The sequence below is a fragment of the Cyprinodon tularosa genome, unplaced genomic scaffold (assembly GCF_016077235.1).
Source record: "Cyprinodon tularosa strain WSP-4 unplaced genomic scaffold, ASM1607723v1 ctg433, whole genome shotgun sequence".
NCBI classification, from domain to species: domain Eukaryota; kingdom Metazoa; phylum Chordata; class Actinopteri; order Cyprinodontiformes; family Cyprinodontidae; genus Cyprinodon; species Cyprinodon tularosa.
Genome location: NW_024039156.1, coordinates 93,281 through 116,775, shown reverse-complemented (window position 1 = coordinate 116,775; position 23,495 = coordinate 93,281). Strand labels below are relative to the sequence as shown.

General features: G+C 38.8%; 1 protein-coding gene across 2 annotated transcripts; it reads left to right on the top strand.

The window, feature by feature from the left end:
- The first annotated feature begins 962 nt into the window (after nt 1–962).
- On the top strand, nt 963–22,135 carry fam20a (FAM20A golgi associated secretory pathway pseudokinase). Of its 2 annotated transcripts, none has more exons than XM_038299726.1 (11): nt 963–1,653; nt 4,164–4,357; nt 6,107–6,157; nt 7,181–7,259; nt 7,540–7,632; nt 11,545–11,660; nt 14,091–14,271; nt 19,404–19,513; nt 19,579–19,660; nt 20,706–20,765; nt 20,847–22,135. In XM_038299726.1, the coding sequence occupies exons 1-11, from the start codon at nt 1,280–1,282 to the stop codon at nt 21,115–21,117; spliced, it is 1,611 nt and encodes a 536-aa protein (XP_038155654.1). In that variant the 5' UTR covers nt 963–1,279; the 3' UTR covers nt 21,118–22,135. The 2 variants fall into 2 exon arrangements, with proteins under 2 accessions (XP_038155654.1, XP_038155655.1); XM_038299727.1 differs by lacking the exon at nt 963–1,653 and adding an exon at nt 3,920–4,014.
- The last annotated feature ends 1,360 nt before the right edge of the window (nt 22,136–23,495 follow it).

Genomic DNA, 23,495 nt, shown 5'->3' with positions numbered 1-23,495 from the left:
AAATAACAGGTTAAAGCTTCATTTCACTAATTTTCCCCATTTACACTGTCAGACTGTTTTATCTTGAGAGAAGTTAAAACATCCTGAGGAGCTACTTTCACACACTTACATGCAATTCTGCCACAGTTACGCACAAAAACACACCCACCTCTATACGCACATAAATACATTTACACAGCAGATGTTTGAAAATACCACAAAACAACAGAGGCAGGCTGTGAAATTCCCTTTGATAGCTGAATGGCTTCACCATATAAGCTTTCAGAGGAGACACAGAAAACACAGAGCTATTAGGAGCTGTATGTGATTACAAACATCAGGCAGACGCAGACAAAACGGTTTGAACAGAGGGCTTTGTTTTAAACCATGTTTCCCTCATTTTGAAGAAGTGCCAGCACAATTGTTTAGTTTCAGCCTTAAAAGTGTTCTTCTCTGCAGCTTCACATGAGAGGGGGGGTGAGGGATCTGATGTCAGAGAACTGCAGCAGGGAGGAGAGTGCAGCTGGGAATTTTGCCTGGAGCGAAGCAAGCCAGAGATCCGTGGTGAAAAGTAAAACAAGCATGAGGGAGAGATGAGCAGAGAGCAAGGAGTTTGGAGCTGTGATGGTTCAAATAATGACACTGAAGGAGGTGTGAGAAATGAAAGTTTACTGAAAAGGAAGGAAGCAAAAATATCACTGATGAAGAGTTGCCTCCTGGGAGTTTAACAAGTTTCTACACACAGCAGCTAATTTGCATATGCAAACGTAATATTTGAGTCAGACGAAACCTGATCACACCTGTTGAAACTGGGCTTCAGAGTGGATATAAATCTGTTTTCTCTAAAACAACTTCTGAGAACAACTTCTGCAGCTCTCACTTCACTCTGACTGGAATCTGCACCTTCTCTAAAGCACTGTCTCATTCTGCTTGATGTTTGCATGAGCACACCCACAATGTTGCAACACTAAACAGTCACTAACCAGCTCCTCCTCATAGCAGCAGGTCCTTGGAGCAGCCAGACTGTCAGAACTGCTGCAAACACATGCCTGCTAGGAGCTCGGAGCTCTTTTTAAAGTTATTGCCAAGGAAGGAGGAGGATGGAAAGTGTGGCAAAAGAGAAGAGACAGAAAGCAGAGAAACTGGGAGACTTGGATAATCTGAGCGTTAAAACCAGGCTTTGTCAATCTGTGTGACTGGATGATACCAACAATTTGATCCCTCAAATATTTTGGATCAAACTGGACCTTTTCTTTTATTTTAAAACTTTTCAAATTCCTGTCTCTTTTTTATCACAGCAATGAGAAGAGACCGTTTTCTCTTGGCTGCAGCCCTTGCAGCGCTCTTTTCTGCAGATTTCTACTTCATCCTTCTGCCGAAGCTGCAGAGAAGGGGGCACCCAGAGAGAGATATTTGCTCATGTAGTCCCAACAGCAACCTCAGCCTCCCCACATTGGAGACTCTTGCCACCCCACAACTGTCCAACTGGAGTCATGCACCTCTTCTAGTTTATCCATCTACCCCTGAACTTGATGAAAGAGGCTCCAAGATGCAGAGGCTGTTCTCTCACCCTCTGTACAACATCCAGACTCCAGAGCTGAACCCTGAGGAGAGGCTCCTGCAGGTGGAACAGCTGATCGAGTACTACAAGAGGAAAGTGTCTCACTGGGAAAGGTCAGGTTCTAAAGTACCTTTTTTAAATAAGAGGCATCAAATTCTAAAAAAAGAAAATGATGAAAATATTTTGACAATGACAGCCTTTGAAGGAAGGGCAGAAATCTTCCAGCTCAGTAGTATGTGTTGGTGCATTCTGTGGTTGAAAGTCAAGGTCAGTGGCAGAGCAGTCAAGCACATCCACAGCACTTTGCAACACATAAACAGAAGTTTAAAGACACACATCCCTGAGAAGTGCAGACTCCAAACTCCTGATCGCAAGAGTGTTTTAGTCAACAATTCATTTATCACAGTTGAAGTCATTCTACTATTCTGGAAACTTGCTTAGCGTGTTTGTTTATTCATATGCTACCTCTACGATGCAGATTTTCAGCTCCTATATGAAAAAACTCATGTTACAGCCACAGACCTCAAGGAAGTTATGGTTATAAACCAGTATAGAACTGAGATGGAGTACTTGTTTCCTGTCTGTTTTTCACATTAAATCTGAGACAATTCCCTTATTTAGATGAGCCAACATAAGAACCTGTTCAGGACCTTTGTGATGTCAGGGCAACAACTCTATGGCAGGGAAGGATAGATGAGCTTTATTCTGCACTGGAGAAAAGCAAGATTAGGACCTTCTTTTAAATCAGGCTAAGGTTGAAGAGTTTGATGCATTAAAATCCCATAGCGCTCCTCTGGATAAGCCATCTCAACCTGCACCCTTGTGCCAGTTCAGCCTCTCCAGCGGCCGCTTCATCTGACCTTTAGAGACGGACAGCTTAGAGGGGAAACTAAAGAAAGCCCCGGAAACACCTGATAAGGTTGAAGACAAAGATGAAAAGAGGAATGGTCTACACCTGAGTTTGGATATAAACACCTCAAACCTGTCAGGGATGTTGTGGCTCAGAGTGAAGGGGGAGTTTGTTTGGCAGGAGAGGTGCATGATGAGCTTTTTATGGGGGGCCGTTTAGGACAGAAACTAAGCCACTGACGGTTTTTTATGTTTAGGTTATTTTCTCAGCCCAAACATTTCTGATCATTCTTCTGCTGAAGCCTGCAATCTTGATTATTCCTGACAACGAACCTCTGACTATGTTATGCTGGAGCTTCTCCTTGCTATCTGATCTTGACTTCTAATCATGCTTTTGTGTTTCTACCCAATAATTGCCCCAGAACAAGCATTTTTTATCATAACCAGAGCCCTTATATGAATTTGCAATACATTGTCCTGGTGCAGATGCGTGCAGCAGCTGGCATACTTGAAAGTTTGGATATGTAGCAGAGAGGAAGCTGAGTAATATTATTGCACATAAATAGAAATTTGAAGTCAAGCAACAACTGAGCTGATGGCATCACATGCAGTGTCTGTAGAAATTTTAAGCAATTGCTATAATAATATTAGTGCATTAAATGTTGTTGATATGCAGTATCATCCACCTCCTTTGCTTTTGCTACTCTTCTAAATCTCTAATTACCTGTGCAGATAGAAGGCCTCATAGAAAGATATTGTGTATTGTGGGAATGATCATGGAGGCACATTTGGTACATAGGCTGGATGCTTGTTAGTGTTTGAGGTTAGTCTATTTTATTGGCCAAATGGCAGACATTGCACATTTTGATCAGTGGAGATCTATTGACCTTCCTTCTTCTCTCTTCTTTGATCCTACACTGTTACCTTTTCAACTCATCTGAGATTTATTTAAGCTTTTGATGAGTTTTGAAGGCATGCCAGGTTGTTAACACTCTTTTCCTATGGTTGAACAACTGTTCAAACATTAAAAAGTAACAGGAAAATACTTCCAGCAGCACAGCATTCCAAAGCCAGATGCTCCAGTTCCTAAATTAAATTCTTCAAGGATTCCCTTGCATTCAGCTCAACCCAGCACCACATTAACTCTAACCTGCCTTTCTGTCTCTGCTGAAGAAAAGCAATCATGTAGCCTGATGCCGCCACGTCTGTTGGTCCACACTCTATGTTCAGGTTTATGTCCAACATTTTGCTTTCAGGCCACAAAGTTTAAACTGGACCTTTGTCTATCCAAATCACCTTCTTCAGGTAAAAATGTCCATATAGTATAGAAACCAGTATGGAGCCTTTTTCAAGCATGTATTTAACAGGAGAAGCAACCCTCCACTCTATGTGTTCATCACTTGTCAGTTATCTTGTTTACCCATCAGCTTGCTTGCTGACTGAGCTGGGTAGGTTGACCTGCAAACAAGCTCACATTTTAGCCCTTTGCCCCACTATATCAGTTTGTTTTAAAATGGAGTTTGCTCGTCTGTTTAACTTGTCGCGATCACCTGAACCATGTTTTACCCCTTTGACCATCGATATTGTCACTGCATGGTTCAGATTACCTTTTCCTAGAGCTTAAGGTAATAAAAACGATAGAGCACATTTCACACTTGAAAATATTGCATCTAATAATTGTCAGTTAATTCCACCTTTTGTAGGTATCAGAAATGGCAAATAATGTGTCCTCCAGGTCCTATTTAACCTTTGTTGTCTGTTTGGCTCTGCACAGACGTAAGAAACTCCACGAAGAGGCAGCTTCTCTGGCAAACATCTCTTTCATGGAGCAAAAGATGACTTATGACCCTGATGCCAGCTGGCTGAAGTTCCACCTGGGAATAAACCGCTATGCTCTGTATTCCCGGGATGACCCTGCCATCCTCCAGCTTCTCAGTGATATGAAGAATATGACGATCGTCAGTGCAGGTAAAGGGATATTAAAACATACTTTCAGGCAGGGAATATGCCCAAAACATAAGCTTGTATGAACTGCAAAAGATGAGAGACCCCGAAGGAAGAAGGTGAATCAAAAAGTTGACATTCATCTAAGGTAAAGTATCTAATAAATATATGAGCAGGCTTGTTAATCTAATTTTAGTGAAAGTTAAAGTGTAACTGCAACTTAATAAAGTCCATGGTTTAGGTTTGACAGATTTGCTTCTTTCATTGAACTTTAATTGAGAAATAGTTTTGTGTAAATTGCTGAAATTAAACCGAATAGAGTATGGTCACTTCAAGGAAGAGCTAAGATGAGCAGAGGAGCCCTATCTCCATGAAGATGAGATAAGGGGTAACTGCAAGGAGATTTTGTAGGTCAAGCTGTGTATCAAAATGGAGTCATGTTTTAGTACGTTCATGCGAGCCCTCTTTTTTCAAATATGATGCTGTAGCTTTACCCACATCATTGCTACGCTGCTGGGTTTACATCGCATTAATCATGTGCGGATGCTCAGTGTTTGTGTCAGGGTGTGGCTCTGTCACAGCGCCACCAAAGGGCCTGGCATGCGTATTACAGCTTCTTCATCACTGGTGTGCACAGAAAATATATCCTATTTTTCTTTATATGGACTAGGCCTAGGCCATTGTGTTTAGTTTAACTGAGAGTCAGACCAGCACTTTCAGGCCTGAGCTACTTGTTTTTTCTTTGCGTATCTTAAATCAGTTTGTTGTCAATAAAAATATCCAGTTTGGACCAGAAATGCTTCTGCAGGTCAGCGTGCCACACTTAGAGATGCCTGAAATGCAGGGCCTTTCTCTGATACAGAGGTTTTGTTTTCTTCTCTCCAGAGCTCCATATCATACTGACTCCTTTAGATATCAGATGCTCAAGGACTGCTTTATCTTCTTGCCTACTGTTTTTTTATGACATCTTCTGTTGTAAAAAAAGCTATTTAAGTGGAGAGCAGAGCATGCAGACCAGGAAATGGATTTGACTGTATCTCTGACTGTCCTCATTCCTCAAAGTATTAATTAATAAATTAATGTGCCTCTTATCAAGATTTTCACAAATTTCCTTTAAATGAAAAATTATTAAAAAATTTCAGATTTAATTTAATTTTACTTTAACAAGTGGTTAAAATAGGGCTTATCAAGTCAGATGAGAATGATGAATAAACATTGGTTTTGGAGATAAATGTGTTCTTAGGGGGCTGAATGAGAAGGGGTGGCAAACATGTGAAGAAAAAGTGGGGTGAAAGGTTGTAGAGAGGAAGAGCAGAATAACTGGGATAACAAAAACAGGTTGTAAAGAAGGACAATTACGGTGAGAGAGATTAAAATGTTGGTAGAGTGGGATGATAAGGAGGAATGGGATGAAAACTGGATATAAAAAGGGATGAAGAGGATGGATGGATGTAATAAACAATGTAAAGATGGATGAGGAGGATAAGTCGGCGGTGAAGTGATTATAAAAAGAGAACATGAAGAACATGAAGCAGGGTTGAACAGAGGAAGAGCAGAGATGAGATAAGGTGATATCAACCATGTATTAAAATGTTTGAGGCATTAACTTACTCTAAACCAAATCAACTATTAACATTATTTCTGTTTTAGTATAAAAACTAAATATGTATTTTCTTTTTTTACATTATACAGTGTGTTTTTACATTAGATTGCATCATATAATTCCTAAAAATTTTTGCTGAAAGTTGAGCTCCACTGTTTTTACTCTTACAGATTACACCCAAGATGAGAAAGCTCTAAAAGGTGCATGTGATTGTACTCAAGGTACGTTCAGCCTCTCACTGCTTCTAATGATATTTGCTTATTTAATGTTTTAAATGGTGTCTCCTGCAATGCCTCTTCTGCATCTGGCACAAACACACGGCTTCCTTTGTAATATCACTGTATGGATTTTTATATGTCAAAACAATTCAGATTTGAAAACAGCAGACATTACCGTAGTTTGTGCTCAGAGGCCAAGTTTTTCATCAAGTGTTTGAGCTACAATTTAAATTCTTGTTATTTTAGGCCTAAACTTGGACACAGTTCATCAACTGCAGCTGCCCATAGAGTATGACTCCCCATTGACTCTTTTCCAGAAATGTTTTGATTGTAAACTCTGGAGGATTGTTAATTAATAATATCCTGGAGTTTCATGGAGCACAGCATGTGGTTTGTCGGGTCTTACTGCTGAGACTGTAATAGACGGGCAGACAGAGCTGCTGAGAAGGAGCTGGATGAACCAACCCCAACTGACTTCATCACACAGGAGGGGCAGAACAATTATTTCCAGACTTTGCATTAGTTTTAGGGAGATTAAGCCAGGAAACATGCAAAGGCAAAAATATCTACCAAACAACTTGCTTGAAGCTTTTATACAGAGTAAAGTTGTGTTTGGAGTTAAGAAACTCAAGGGGTTTTTCCTGGTTTAGATTAAAACCTCAAAAATCAAACAACGCCCATTCCTGTCTTACTTACCGTTTCTCCGTGTCAGTTCTTGTTGAATAGTCTGAGAGAAAGGAATTGTCCCATCAGTGGTTTCCTGTTTTGTTTTATAATTTTTGCTCCAATCAAAGAACTGAGATCATTAAACCAACTGATTTGACTCTTTTTCCCCCCATTGGTATCAATGTCTTTTGCACTTAAATCAAACCATTTTATTTTTTTAAATGTGCTTATTCAGGGTATTTTGACTGCTATTAACATTTATCATAACATGGATTATGAAAAAAGCATAAACTCAGGATATCTGTAAGGAAGCACATTATATTCCATAACGAACACATCTCCTTTCTGTCTTTCTGGCAGTGGTTAAACCAAGTGGACATCACCTGAAGCTGGCTTTGAAGATGCTCAACTTTGGCAAAGCAATGTTTAAACCAATGAGGTGAGAAACTTTTCCCCACCAGAGGAATGGTGAGGTACTTACATGATGAAATAGCCCTGCATGTAAAGTCTGCATTTAAGGGTTTTTTCAGGTGTGGCTGGTCTCTCTATAAATCACAGCAAAGACTGTGAAGCTATGCTCTTACTTCATTTAGATTTGGCAGAATTATCCAGTAGCCTGAGGAAATGTCAGTATTTATCTTGTTGATTACACACTTTAGAGTAATATAAGTGACATTTTTGCTTAGCACATGTCTATGTCTGTATATGTCTACATTCAGGCAGCAGAGAGACGAGGAAACTCCAGAGGACTTCTTCTACTTTGTTGACTTCCAGAGACACAATGCAGAGATCGCTGCGTTTCACCTAGACAGGTGAAGACAAACCATGCTTCTATCACATATATAGAAAGATTTAGAATGAGAGAGCTCTGTATTTTGCTTAATCACAGGAATACTTCATTTGTGATTTGAGTTTAACTTTTGTTTTTGACAAAATACTTGTTTTCCACCAGAATTTACAAAAAAAATACTTGAAAAATCCTGCAGTGTGACTACCAGGTTTATTTTTTTTTCTGTTAAAGTTATAGGTATAGTGGAGGATATTATTTTTCAGGATGGATCATCTACATAAGTGGTCCTCCTCATTGTCAATCATTCCTGGTGATATGTTTACGTAAGGCCGTCCTAGATGCTCGTCCCCATTTTCACTTACCAGTGGTGAGTCTGACATCATGGAAAAAATGCAAATCTTCTTTTGGAAAGTAAGCTTAGCATGCTCAATGGGCTCCTACATGCTCTTGCACATGTTTATTAGGGTACAGGGTTGTGCATGTGCATTTTTCTGTTTTACAGTTGAGAGGGTGGGTCTTTACAAAAATTTGTGAACATTCTCCACTATACCTCTAAAGTGGATCTATCTCTCATCAAAGAAGCATAATCTGCACAATCAGTGTCTGACTAGAAACCTTTCTATCCCACTGTGTGTGTATCTGTATATATGGCTGTGTTTTTGTTACCCTGTGGGGACATTTTTCCCAGAAATATGCTAATTTTTGGGGACTACCTTTCTGGTTCTTGTTGGGACGATCAACTGTTCCCCATGACAAGTTCTCTTCTTGGAGTGGGGGTAAGGTTCAGTACGAAGGTGTGAATTGAGTATAGGTTAGGCTTAGGATTTGGAATGGGTTACTAATACTTAGGGTTAGGCCATAGAAATGAATGCAAAATGAATGGTAGTCAATGAAAAGTCCCCACAAGGATAGTGAGACACAACATTTTTTCCTGCTTATAACTCATTTGGTTTGAACAAAAATTAATCATTACTGTCCAGTACAGCCCACCTAATGATAGGTGCGGCCATAAAGTCACAATCGTGTTACTCACTACACCTCTTTGTGGTTAAAACATTATGGCAAATGGGATCCATATATGGTCTGACGTATTGAATTAAGTTGCACTAAACTCAAACATAAAATATGTTTTGTGTACTTTGACTAGTGAAATACATTCTAAACTTCCTACTGCGATTAAGAAAAGTGTTAAATTGTCCAGTTTTGGTCGTGTGAGGATTATCAGGATTCTGTTATTGAAAAAGAAATAATATATTGAAAAAGCCTTATCGAACAGTTTTTATTTTTAAAAGGAGGTCCATCTTACTGACAGGTGTGTGATGGTAAGACACCCAACTAGCATTGTTTATTTTGTTTTTTAAGCACAATGACTAAGACAACCAGTGACAACATAAGCTTGAATACAAAGGCTGAAATATCAGACTCTGCATGGCTCACAGTAGGTGCACAGTCCCCACAAGGATGGGGGAACCTTTAAACAACGTAGTGGGGCACAAACCTCCCACTGGACACACAATTAAGCATCAATAAATGTGTTGGGGCCATTTCAGAGGTGCTATTTGGAGTTTTTAAAGATCTCAGGCTATGATGTCCTGGATGATGAGCTAGATTCCCTATATCAATAACAGCAATTGTTTGTCATACAATATTTAAACACATATATTGATATATAGCTAAATATTTTTAACACCACACCGAGGTGCTGTCTGGACTTTTGAGATTGTTAAACTTATTATGTATATAGACCTTTATTTTTCACCTTTTAAACAGCAATCTAGCTTCTGTTAAAGCTAGCTTCTTGCTAAATAAGAAGCTAGCTTCTTGCAAAATAACAAAATAGCTGAAGTCCTCAGCAGAAGGATCATTATTTTGAGCCTGTTGGTTTGCTGATACCTGTATTTAACTTAAAACCAAGCTGATACCACAGCAAATCAGACGCAAACACGTTTAAAAGAAATAATCCTCCTCCCTGCAACTGTTTATTTAGCTTCCAAAAAAGATTGCTACATTTCTTCACAGCCCAGGGTTTCCCAACTTGCTGATCAGTATAAACCTCAGAGTTTTGATGCAGACACACACACATCCTTAAATGGCTACACTCTAAGCTGAAGTGGGATGATTCATTCTGAAATACAGTCATCTGATGGAGACGGTGTAATTAAGAAGCCACAGGCAGTGATAGGTCATGGCTTCTCCACACGAGACAGAAAACAACATGAGCGGCACGTCACCTACAGAAACAATTACTCTAACAGCCACAAATATGTTGGAGTTTAAAAATATCAAAGTTTCATAAAGAGTAGTTTTCTCCTTTTTGCTTGCTTAATAGCTTTATTCAGCATGCCTACTTTCTGAATCAGAGGTGGTGTGCCGAATCGCTTTGTTGTGTCTGACTTGGCTGTCCGCTCTCATCATTATCACTTGCAATGAGGGGTTGGGGAATGCCAGCAATTTTAGAAACAGCTATTCAGCTTCACACCCTTGATTGTTTGATTACTGTTTGTGAGGCTTGAGTGAAATATGGCCCCTACAGAGTTTCTATGTTGTTGATATTTCATGTGGGCAGAGCCAGCCATACCGCGCTGCAGTGCTGCATTTTTGATAAAAACAAAAAGACTAAAAAACTGATCAGAACCAATCCAGAAGTAAAGCCACCGTTATCTTCAGGTTAACAAACACAGGTGTCTGCAGGAACTGCTGCAACTTTAAAGAAATGCTTGGATGATCTTTATTATTTATTACTAGCTCAACAGAGTTTTAATTTTACACTTAGTAAAATATTGCAAGCTCACATTAGATAGAGAGGATTTATAAATGTCCAAATTCAAGTATCCCCACATGTCCTCCTGATTTAAAAAACAGTGATTAGGCCATTTTATCACATTGATACGTTGTGACCCATACCAATGGTTTGCTGGCACTCCCTATGCAGCATTAATGTTTGGTTAGGGACCCCATCCCCAACTCTTCCCCCATCTGGTAAACAAACAGACAATGTTAATAAATATGTAAAAGTCCTTATTCATATTCATTTATTATTACCTTTGTTTAGCATAAGAATATTAACTAACATTTTTCAACATTATATAATATCTACACCATGTTGATAAAAACAGAACAAAATAGATCAAACCTCTGAAGTCTAAGTGCAGTGGGAGGGCTGGCATTTCACTACCATATAAATGTGATTGTGGGCTAGTAAAACTGCTCTGCTTTTTACTTTACTTTGAGTATCTTTGAAGTTAAAAAAGCCAGAATCGAAAGAGTATGTTTGAAATATTTACGGATAAGGATAATAGTTACATATTTTATGTACAATTCAGCGATTGAGTTGGTATCCTCCCGCTATCATCGCAACCCCCTCCCATTTACAGGGGAACAGAACACCTTGCAATTGCAAGTTATTTAATTATATTATTATTATTGAACAGGCCCTTGGAGTGTAAGACCAATAGCTGACCTGTCAACAGATTTCCTCACATGAGCTGTAGATCTCTGCAGAACTTTTTGAGCTACCATCGATTTTATAGTCTCCTTGTCTATCCACCCATAAGGAGGGACAAGGAGACTATAAAAGCAATGGTAGTTTGTAGTTCTGTCTTACCCCCCAATGCAGGATGACGGACCATAAGTTGTTCTGTGAGGTGTTAAAATATTGTTATGATGTAATAATAAAAATCAGAAACTATCGCATATGTTGATTAATGTTTATAAATGTTTCTTAATGAGAATATAGAACACACAGGTAGGTGACTAGTAATGTCTAAAGAATGTCTAAAACAACTAAATCTAAACCCTGTTCAGGTTGCATAAAATCTGTCAGTATCATACATCAGTTTTTTGTTGCAAGTTAACAAATTTGGAAAAAGAATACTTTTGCAAGGCATTTTATGTAAATCGTATTTTTTTTGGTAAAACTACCTCCTATTTACAGGATCCTGGATTTCCGGAGGGTTCCGCCAGTGGCTGGCAGACGAGTGAATGTAACTGGAGAAGTTCTGCAAGTAGCCCACAGCGAAGACCTACGAGCCGTGTTCTTCACCTCACCAGGTACCAATAGGCATCTGGATTTCAGCATTTACAGAGCACTCATGCCACAGATCTACAAATTTATAATCTGAAGAAAAAACAATATGTGATTTAAGTGGTCTCATTGTTAATGTTTTAACTGAGTAAGTCCTTGCTGTCCAAAAGCGTCAGCTGGTGTTTGTCAAAAACATTGTTTTATTGGTACTAAATCCTAGACTACACTTAAAATATGACTATCCGTAGAGAAACTGAGCATAGGGTGACTTTAAAAGAAACTCTGTCCATTTTTCCAAGTAGAAATTGATCAATTTCCTTTATCTTAAAAGTGGGAATTTTTGTGGGTAAAAAAACACGATCAGCTTCGTTCCATTTCCATTTCAGAAAATCAGCTGGATTGGCTAACTGTTCCAAGATTTTGATAAATGAATATTAATAAGATTATAAAAAATAATTTGATAATAAAAGACTAACTGAAAGAGAAATATAATATTAAATAATTAGAACTTGTACTTTGCAGTCAACTAAATACAAGATTGAGCACATATTTGTTTGGTTTACTTTTAAAATCCCTTAAAAAGTTCTGCAATATTAAGAGCATGAAAGGCTCGGAACGGAAGGACCCAGTATTCCAGGTGGACAAAGATTAGATTTCTCAAAGCGTTTATGAAAAATGAAACTGCAGTGAACTGCAGCAGTTTGAACCCAGAGGGTGAGGTTGATTCCAGCAGGTCGGCTGTCATACCATGCGGTGGATGCCACACAGAGAGTCCCAGAAGCTGATGTCTTGAAGGTCAGAGGACAAGCAAGTGATCAGAACCGAGCAGACGATAGAAGGTAGGAGATTACAGAGGGTGAAGCCAAAGCTAGTGTCGATGAGGAGCTCAGCAGTCAGAGCCAGGTGATAAGAGGTCCAAAGAGGTGCCGATGGGAAATCCAAAACAGAGTTGGGAAGCAGTTCCATGTTCGGTTCACAGACAGGCAGAGATCCAGCAGGAGTCAGGGTGTGAAGAGGTTAGACATAGATTAGAATGGGAAGAGGCAGGTCAAAGGTGCAGAGGCAGAACGGGTCAGGATCAGGCAATCAGAAACACGTACGCTAGAGAACTCTCACCACAGGCTCATAATAATCTAGCACTGATGACTGGTCTGAAGGCTGGTTAAATTGATACTGAAGCAGGTGGATCAGATGAGCGGTAATGAGAGCTGGGTGGAGATAAGCAGGTGGTTGAAATGAGTAATCAGACCATACATCAGCACCAAGATCATGACAGGAGAAAAACATTTTTTCTTTGTGTAGAGCCCTTCCAAAAGCCCATGGGTCTTTAGCGACTGAAGGATGAGAATAAAGGGCATAAATATTAAGAACCAGCAATAACATCCTGAAATCTGCTCTGAAATGAACAGGAAGGCAAAGCAGAGAGATTGAAATCAGTGTGGAGTGAGCTCACATTCTGGACCTTTTCAGAGTTCTGGCAGCTGATATCTAAAGCAGCTGTAGATGGATTTAACTTTTTTTTTTTAGAAAGAAAAGAAAGTAAAAAATTACAACCATATCATTCAAACAGGTACAAGATATTTTTGTTACAACACACTTCAGTTAACATATTTTATTAGGATTTTGTGTGACAAACATATATAAATAAAGCAGAGCATGACGGTGACATAAAATTACAAAACTTGCTTTTTTTTTACATTTTCAAGTTTTTAATTCAAGTTGCTGAAAAAATGCATATCTGAGGAAACCCAGCAGACTGTATGCAGGCACTGGCTGTGGTTTTCCTCCTCCTCCAATGGGCATAGCTCATTTATTAGAAAGTCAAGATGATAGAACAGATGGGTGAAAAGAACCCATCTGTTCAAAGGAACAAATTCATGCAACTATTTCAAGGTTTTTATTTGTAAGAATCATATAAAAAAAAAACTTCTCCATATTTTACATAAATGTACTCTGTCCTGCAGTCAAACACAATCAAAAAAGCAATTAAACATTTTCTTTGTTTATATATATAAGTCAAATGAAGATGATGTTTTTTTTTTAAACACTGTATAAAATCCCAAATATGAAACTATTTTGTTTAAATGTTCCAGTACTGGAATAGCTGCATGTCAGTAACGCGATGCAATCTGCTGGATTTCCTTTGATGTAAAACTTTTAAATCAATATGTCTGTAGGGTTTGATTGAATTGACTAGTTGTAAATTGGTGCTACGGGAAAAAAAAGAAACCGAATTGGAGTGCAGCTTTTTGACTGGAGTGAGGTTTCTGTCATCAATGAAACAATACAGTTGTAAAATATTTTCAATAATAAACAAATAGCAAAATACTTTGCAATAAATAGGATCTTTCTTGACCATCAATTTTTCTGACTGATTATTTTTAGCACCAAAAAGAAAATAGGAGGGCTGATCAACAAAGCTGACATAATGAACTCCTTCTTTGCTTTTACAACAGCAAACAACACATGTTTCTTCTCCAAGTGCCTGTACGTATGTAAGACTGAATATGCCGTGTGCGGGAGCCCGGACCTGCTGGAGGGCTCGCTTTCTGCCTACCTGCCTGGCCTCACCGTCGCGCCACGCATCTCCATCCCGAACCCCTGGAAACGCTCCTACACCTTCTCCGGAAGGGAGCAGTAAGGATCCAGCAACTGCACTTAGAAGGATTTTATGTTTAGCTAAATTTGAATTGTATGTTAAAACAGTATAGGTTGAAACTCGGGATGCTAGGAGAACAAATGTTCCTTCTTTTATTTATTTGAGGTCATTAGATTCATACAGTTGAACAAATATTTAGAGGGAGAGTTTTTAACAGCAAATTATAGATTGATTTTATGACCATGGTTTATGGCAAATAAAAAGAATTATTTGACTTTCAAAAAATTAGGACCTACATTAGACTATTTTTTAACAGTCCTACTGGCCCACAGAAAGATGTCCATATTTTGAGCTGTATTCAATTCAATTCAATTCAATTCAGTTTATTTATATAGCGCCAAATTCACAACACATGTCATCTCAAGGCACTTTACAGTTCAACCAGATCATACAGTCAAATCGATACAAAGTTTTCTATCTAAGGAAAACCAGTTGATTGCATTGACTCATTGACTCAAATACAATCCCCCACACTAAGCATGCTTGTAGCGACAGTGGAGAGGAAAAACTCCCTTTTAACAGGAAGAAACCTCCAGCAGAACCAGGCTCAGTGTGAGCGGCCATCTGCCGAGGCCGACTGGGGTTCAAGGAGACAGAAGCAGAGATACAAAAAGCAGCTGTAAAAGGCGGCCCCGTCCAGGAAACACACAGCCAGGCAGACGAGCTCCAAGGCAGCTCCCATGCCAGAGGACGAAGAGAGCACATCCACTCAGTCACGGTCAGAGAAACAGGACCACACTGGAAAACAGGCCGATCTCCAACATCTATAAACAAAGGTGTTGATAGAAGCAGCACAGCTGATGTTTCTTTCCAGGATGACGTCACAGCCAAACAGGAACAGACGAGGCAAAGCTACTCTGAGGAAAAGCAGAGAGAGCAGAAGGTCAGAGATTGAACTAACAGATTCTGCAGAATAGGAGAACAGAGAGAGAATGAAGCAGAATGATGAAATGGGGGTCCCTATGTCCTCCAAAAGTCTAAGCCTATAGCAGCATAACTATAGAGATAGCTCAGGATAACCTGAGCCACCCTAACTATAAGCTTTATCAAAAAGGTTTTAAGCCTAGCCTTAAAAGTAGACAGGGTGTCTGCCTCACGGACTAAAACTGGTAGTTGGTTCCACAGGAGAGGAGCCTGATAACTAAAAGATCTGCCTCCCATTCTACTTTAGAAATTCTAGGAACCACTAGTAAACCTGCAGATTGAGAGCGAAGTGCTCTGTTAGGAACATAAGGAACAATCAGATCTCTGATATCAGATGGAGCTTGGCCATTTAAGGCTTTATATGTGAGAAGGAGGATTTTAAATTCTATTCTTGATTTAACAGGAAGCCAATGAAGAGAAGCCAGGATAGGCGAGATATGATCTCTCTTTTTAATTTTCATTAGAACTCTTGCTGCAGCATTTTGGATCAGCTGAAGGCTTTTAACTACAGTTTGTGGACTTCCTGATAGTAAAGAATTACAATAGTCCAGCCTTGAAGTAACAAATGCATGGACTAGTTTCTCAGCATCACCCCTGGACAGGATATTTCTAATTTTTGCAATGTTCCTCAGATGAAAGAAGGAAATTCTAGAAACCTCTTTGATATGGGATTTAAATGACAGGTCCTGATCAAAAATAACACCAAGATTTTTTACTTTATTATCTGAAATCAGTTTAATCCCATCCAAATGAAGTGACTGGCTAATCAGTTTCTTTTTCAGAGACTCTGGTCCAAAGACTATAACTTCTGTTTTGTCTGCATTCAGAAGCAGAAAGTTAAGAGTCATCCAGGTTTTTATGTCTTCAAGACATGCCTGTAATCTATGTAATGGGTTAGCTTCATCTGGATTTATAGACAGATATAGCTGGGTATCATCAGCATAACAGTGGAAATTAATCCCATGCTGTCTAATAATTCTACCAATTGGGAGCATGTATAAAGTAAAGAGAATTGGTCCTAGCACTGATCCCTGTGGTACTCCACAGGTAACCTTTGAGCGTGTTGAAGATCTATCATTAACATGAACAAACTGAATTCGATCAGATAGATAAGATTTAAACCAGTCTAGTGCTGTTCCTTTAATTCCAACAAAATATTCAAGTCTTTCTAAAAGAATATTATGGTCAACTGTATCAAATGCAGCACTAAGATCCAACAGGACGAGCACAGATACAAGTCCATTATCTGAGGCCATGAGAATATCATTAGTGACTTTCACCAGAGCTGTTTCAGGGCTATGATGAGCTCTAAAGCCAGACTGAAACTCTTCAAAAAGTTCATTATGGTGTAAGTGACCGCACACTTGTTTGGCAACTACTTTCTCAAGAATTTTGGATAAGAAAGGAAGATTGGATATAGGTCTATAATTAACCAAGTCATCTGGGTCAAGAGACGGTTTCTTAAGCAGAGGTTTAACTACAGCAACCTTAAAAGCTTTAGGTACATATCCCTGTAACAGAGATAGATTAATCACATCTAAAATGGAAGAGGAGATCAAAGGGAATACCTCCTTAAATAACCTGGTTGGAACTGGATCTAACATACAAGTTGAAGGCTTAGATGAAGACAATAATTTTGCTAATTCAGAAAGTTCAACTGGATCAAAGCAGTCTAAACCCGGTTCAGATTCCATGACTACCTCAGGTACAATCGCGGATAGAGGAGTGCTTATGATCTTATTTTTAATAAGATCAATCTTATTTATAAAGAATCCCATAAAATCATTGCTGCTAATTGCAGGTGGAATGGACGGTTCAACAGAGCTATGGCTCTGGGTGAGTTTGGCAACTGTATTAAAAAGAAATCTAGGATTATTCTTATTCTCCTCTATTAATGAGGAGAAGTATGCTGCTCTTGCTTTACAAAGGGTCCTCTTATACAGCAGTAAACCATTTTTCGAGACTAGGAAGGACTCTCGCAGGCCTGTGGAGCGATATTTTCTCTCCAGTTTCCTAGCATTTTGCTTCAAAGTCTATTTTTAACGGTTTTCATTTTCAAAGGAGCTGCGTTGTCTAAGGCAATACGCAGAGAACTAGCAACCCCATCAACAAAATCATCAACCTGTGAAGGGGAATAAGCTAAGCTTTTGCACTCTGCAGCACTGCTCAGCGACACAGAGGAGAGAGAAAGTGAAGCAGATTCTTTAAAATTTATAACTGCACTATCTGATAAAGATCTACTAAAATTGAACCTTCTTTTGGGGGAGGAGAACTCTGTTAAAGTAATCCTGAAGGTTATTAGAAAGTGGTCAGAGAGGACAGGGTTGTGAGGAAATACTGTTATTTCTTCACATTCTATGCCGTATGTCAGCACAAGATCCAAAGTATGAAGATGAGAATGTGTGCGACTATTCACATTTTGAACAAAGCCAATAGTGTCTAAGATAGCATTAAAGGCTGCTCTTAAGCTATCGCCTTCAATGTCAGCATGGATGTTAAAATCTCCCACTATGATGACCCTGTCAGTATTTAATACCAAATCAGAAAGGAACTCTGAAAACTCATCTAAAAATTCAGAGTAAGGACCTGGTGGACGATACAAAGTTACAAAAAGAAGAGGTTTTCTTGCCTTGAAATTTGGATCAGGGAAATTAAGGGTTAAATGTTCAAAAGAGTTGTAGGAATTAATTGTTTTGGGAGTAATCAGTAAGTCAGACTGGAAGATTGTTGCTACTCCTCCTCCTCGCCCAGAACTTCTGGGTATGTGAAAATTTAAATAGCTTGAAGGAGTTGCCTCATTTATGCTCACATAATCCTCTTGCTGCAGCCAGGTTTCTGTAAGGCAAAACAAGTCAATGTGATTATCACAAATCAAGTCATTAACTAGTAGACTTTTAGAGGAAAGCGATCTTATGTTAAACAGACCGCATTTAATTGTTTTAACTTTTTCCCCAATTGGAGTTATTTTGATTTTAATTAGATTATCATGATTTACTCCTTTGGGAATCTTTGCTAATTTATTAGATTTTGGTCGTGGGCAAGACACTGTCTGGATGGAGTAAAGAGTGGGTAACAGTAGAGAAGCTGCAGAGATGTGTGTTAAACTACAACTCTGCTTCCTGGTCTGCACCCTGGGTGGTCAGGGTTTTGGAGGACCACCCAGTGGAGGATTCACTGTATACTTGGTCATGGCTTCGTCTGCATGAATTGCTGTATTAATGCACTGTGGACTGGAGTTTATAGGACTCCTAATCATTTTTAAAAAGCTTGTATTCGGAGAAGCAGAGCTTTAAATCTTCTGTTCTGACTTTAGACTTGATAAAACACAGATAGCATGGCTTTCCAATTCATCAACGACTCTAAAAGCTTTACATCAGACCTGAATGACCTTGGATTCTGCACCACACCGCTAAATCTTGAGACTCTGACACCATTCTCCTTTGCACATGGCAGAAGCCTTGAGTCTTTCATTCCAAGTGGGTACAACAATAAATGTGCCTGGATATGTCTTTGTGTGGTGGCTCTTAAAGCAATAACTTCCTTAACCTCTTTGATACACTTTGGTTTACACCCTCTCAAGTCTTAGAGGCATATTGGTTGCTTATGCGCCTTTTTCTTCCACTAAGCTTTACATTTAAATGCTTGGATACAGCTCTCTATGAACAGCTGATATGTTTACCACTCCACGCATAACAATTCTGGCTTACCCTCCATGTAAACGGTGTCAGTGACCATCCGCTGGACAACTTTTAAGTCAGCAGTTTATTCTTTATTGCGTAGGCCAGAAAAATAAAATTTCTATAATCGAAGTACATTTTTTCATCATTATGCAATATCAGAATCTGAGAAACCTTGGGTTACATTAGCGGGAGATTCATCGGAATGACCAGAACACTTAAAACATCCATCTGAGTGCAGTTAAACTAAGTATGAGTTTGCATTTTAAATGTAATTACAGAAAAATATGAATGAATTTTCATTTTTGGGTTCATTTTTAGGTTTATTAGTTGCACATGAAAATATATAGATTTTTTTTTATCATTTGTGAAAATCAAAACTAATTAGAATGTGAAGTTTTTATTTACTGGAAAATGAAATAGTAATAATACCTCTCACCAAACTTTGTATTTTTTTTCCGGAATTCATTACCATAAAGATTCTGCTTATGCATTGTTTTTCTTTTCAGGTGGGAATTAAATCCTTTCTACTGTGATTCGGTTAAACAAGCATATCCTTATAACTCTGGAAACCGGCTCCTAAACATTATAGATATGTCCATCTTTGACTTTCTAATAGGTAAGCTATCTTATCTTTAGGTTTCTCTCTTTTTTTTGTAATTAAATGTTTTTTTTTTATATCAGGTAACATGGACAGACACCATTATGAAATTTTTACCAAATTTGGAGATGAAGGATTACTTCTTCACTTGGACAACGCAAGAGGGTGAGGTGACTTCCTGATGATCAATTTCAGAGCCAGCCCAACTTGGGTCTGAATCCAAAGTCTCATCATGGACTGATTATTAAATTTGTGTTGTTAATTAATGTAATGTGTATTTAAAACATTCCCATGAGCAGGATATATGTCTCCACAGCCAGGGTGTCCCTATATTAGAGAGACACAATCATCCCCAAAAAGTCTGAGCCCAGTAAACTTCTGCCATCTGGTGTCTCTTAATTGATGTGTACAGTCTAAGCTTGATGTATCCTAATGCAACTGCCTAAATTACAGTATAAGCCACAACTTTTTCCCATGCTTTGAAACATGCAAAGTTAATACTTTTCTCTGGATTTTTCTTCAACAGCCAGGAGGTGGAAGTTAAAGTTAAATTAAACTGGTAGTTCGTCAGTAGGGCTCAGCGCAGTTCAGCTCAGGCATGTTTCTCAGATAACAAAGAGCACATGAGCAGACCGCATCATGTCCTTACAGTCAGCACTCGCAACATGCTCGTAACTAGAGATTAGAGAAGTGTGCTGAGCTTCTACATCATGGTAAAAAAAAAAGAAAGATGTGACTGGCATGTACACACTGACACAGAAACTGTGAACACAAAAAAAAGATTGTTTTGTTTTTTTCGCTAGGACCCTTTTAAGATTGATAAACCCGAAAGCAGAATGTTTAGACAGTTCAAACTGAGACTAAATTGCAAATAAAGATAGATTCCTACATGTACATAAAGGGTGGGAAAGTAAGGGTTCTCCAATTGCACTATTCATACACAAACCACAACTGCCTTGTATATTTGTCAGTTTTTTTAGATTCCTATACAGATTTTTTCTACCTTAAAGCTCTTAGCATGTAGATAATAATCTGGAAGGAGACACATTCTTGATAAATGTATTTTTTAAGCTCCATATTGTAAATATAAAGTTAAGAACTTATTGGGGCTCCACTAAGCATCTCCCTCCTGCCTGCTGGCTCTGATATTCATGTTGAATGATGCTGCGCGGTTCCACATCTTTCATTTGGTACCATGTTTTGTGTCCAGGTTTGGGAAGCATTCCCATGATGAGATGTCCATCCTGGCTCCATTGTCTCAGTGCTGCATGTAAGTTTGTAGATTTAGCATATAATGAACACATTCTTGTTGGCTTTGATTTTCCAGACATGTTTTTGTTTTTATTTCCAGGATAAAGCAATCTACATTGCTGAGACTCCAGCTCTTGGCCCGATCGGAGTTCAGGCTAAGCGATGTGATGAGAGAGTCCCTAGAGTTGGACGTTTTGAGGCCGGTCCTGACCGAGCCCCACTTCTTAGCGCTGGACCGTAGGTTACAGAAGGTCCTAAGAGTGGTCCAGCGCTGCATCAGGAGGCTAGGTCAGAATGAGGTCATCACTAAAGACTTTATTAAACCCACAGTGACTCCTCAGACTGCCACAGAGGGGAAAAAGAGTAGGTAGTTGGGATTAAGCTGTGTTTGTTTAACACAAGCTGCTTAATGATGACAATCAGATTTAAGCAAAAGGGACAAGATGGTCAGAGATCTTCATTAAAAACTTGTTCACAACATGGAGGAAGGATAAACCACTGCAGGACAGAATCTTAGGGATATAATCACTTTTTACCAACGTTTTTCCTCTTTATTATTTAATTTAAGGTCTGCAAAATAACAAACTAAAACCACTGTGATGATGTAAATCATCATAAGTAATATACTGTACACCTCACCATATTAAAAAATATGTGTAAAGACTTAAAAGAATACATTTATTATTGTTTTTGGACCAGCAGTAGTTCACATAGACAAATGCTAAAAAAAAAAAATCCAGCTTTATTTGAGTGCATTCATCAATACAATGTTCCCTATGTTGAAAAAAAAAATCTTGTAACCTGTAAGACAACAAAATCAGAGCTTTTCCTTTATTGGCTCCCATAATTTGATCAAAAAATGTTTTATTAGTAAATCAACACTTTCTGTTTCCCTTGGGTTTACATGTTGTGAAAACGGTTAGTTTTCCTACAATTCAAATCTAAATCCAAATATGTGAGAACACATCATTCCCATTGTAAGGAAGAATAAGGCTATATTCATACTGCTGGTTTGGTCCAGGGAGCAATTAAAGAAGGAAACATCATTCCTTCATTTGTCATGTTTTGATTTTACACAGACAAGCCAAACCAAGCAAGACCCTTAAACAGAGACTAGAGCATCCTAGGATAAACCCCCACACCAAATATGAGAGGAGTGGTGTATGTATCTTTATGTTGGAGAAACCAAACAACCTCTCCACAGATGCGTGGCCCAACACAGAGGAGGGACCCCCTTGGGACAAGACGCTGTGGTACATCTTATGGACAGAGGACATTCTTTTGAGCACCAGAATGTTCACATTTTGGACAAAGAAAATAGGTGGTTTGAGAGGGCCGTGAAGGAAGCCATCTATGTTAAGAAAGAAAAAACGGAGATGGACTGTGGACTGAGGTTTCAGCTTTCAAAAACCTACAATGCAGCAAAACTTTTTTAAGCAAAAAGCTTAAAAAAGAATGCGAATGCACATGGACAACCCTGTACCCGCTCCCAAGAGAGAACACCTATTAAACCCTTGCAAGAGCGTGCACGAGCCCATTTCCCCTCGTGCACGCTCTGTTTCAAAGTTGCCATTTGCATCGCCCATTCAAGCTTACTCTCCAAAAGAAGATTTTTTTTATATTTCCACTGTCAGACTGGTAAGTGGAAATGGGGAAGAGCACGTAGGACGGCCGTACGTAAACACATCACCAGAATGATTAACAATGAGGAGGACTACCTATTTAGATGATCCACCTGGAAAAAGAACATCCTCCACTACAGTATACCTTTAACTACATCTGCTGATCTTACATCTCATTCTCTCTTCCTGTTTTTGGTGCAATCACACTGCAAGTGAACTGAGACCAGCAGTTGTAACTGTGCATCAGTTATGGTTCCCAGTTCGGTTTCAGGGTCATGAATCGGTTCCCTCCAGTGTGAATCCAATAACCCACGTATCCCAACTCTCCACAGGTTTGGTGGAAAGCACTGCTAAACACAGGTTTGGCTTAATTGGCCATTGCTAGTCTTTGGGTATCCCTTAAACATTTGAAACAAGTCTATACAACCAGATGTTTCGACAACCAAAAGTTACCACATCGATATGAGATGGGAAACCAATGAACCAAAGTAGAGCTTTTTGTAATCCAGATTTTCTTTTATTGAGGGAAACATAAAGAAAACAAAGAAGCCTTCAAATATAAATGTGATGAATAGATTTATTGTTTATGGCAGACCTCTCTGCAATTAACACTCCAGATTGATGAATATATAAAAAAATATTCTTATTTCTTTTAGCCAGTTCTTGATGCAAATCTTTGTTTCTGCAATTCAGTGTTCGTTTTTTAAGAGTTTCTCATCTTTGCCAGGGCTCTTCATTCTTATATATGGAAGTAAAAGACTTACACTGACCTGCAGTGGATGTGTTTTGGTAAAGTTTTGTATGATGTGCAGTGGGACCATGGAAATACAGCTTGTTTTTACTTATAAAATAAATTTAATTTAACTAATGACACATTTTGGAAACTGTTTCTCACTTTATATAAAAAAGAAAACAAGTATTATTAAGGGAGGGGACCTATGAGTGGGAGAAAGGGCAGTTTAGCAGACGTTTAAATTTCCTCCACCCTGTTTTCCAGACTTATAATCCTGTTTCATCAGCAGCTAAATGCCTTTAAAACATTTAAGGCAGGCTGGGGCAAAGAAATAAAAAAAAGATCTGTAACAATGGCAAACAGGCAGATAACCCAATGAAAATTAGATCGAGTG

What these genes read in the sequence shown, in the direction of transcription:
- fam20a (XM_038299726.1), top strand. Translation starts at nt 1,280, where the DNA reads ATGAGAAGAGACCGTTTTCTCTTGGCTGCAGCCCTTGCAGCGCTCTTT. An exon ending in TATGACGATCGTCAGTGCAG is followed by an intron (nt 4,358 to 6,106) that starts GTAAAGGGATAT and finishes TTACTCTTACAG; the next exon opens with ATTACACCCAAGATGAGAAA. An exon ending in GCTGCGTTTCACCTAGACAG is followed by an intron (nt 7,633 to 11,544) that starts GTGAAGACAAAC and finishes TCCTATTTACAG; the next exon opens with GATCCTGGATTTCCGGAGGG.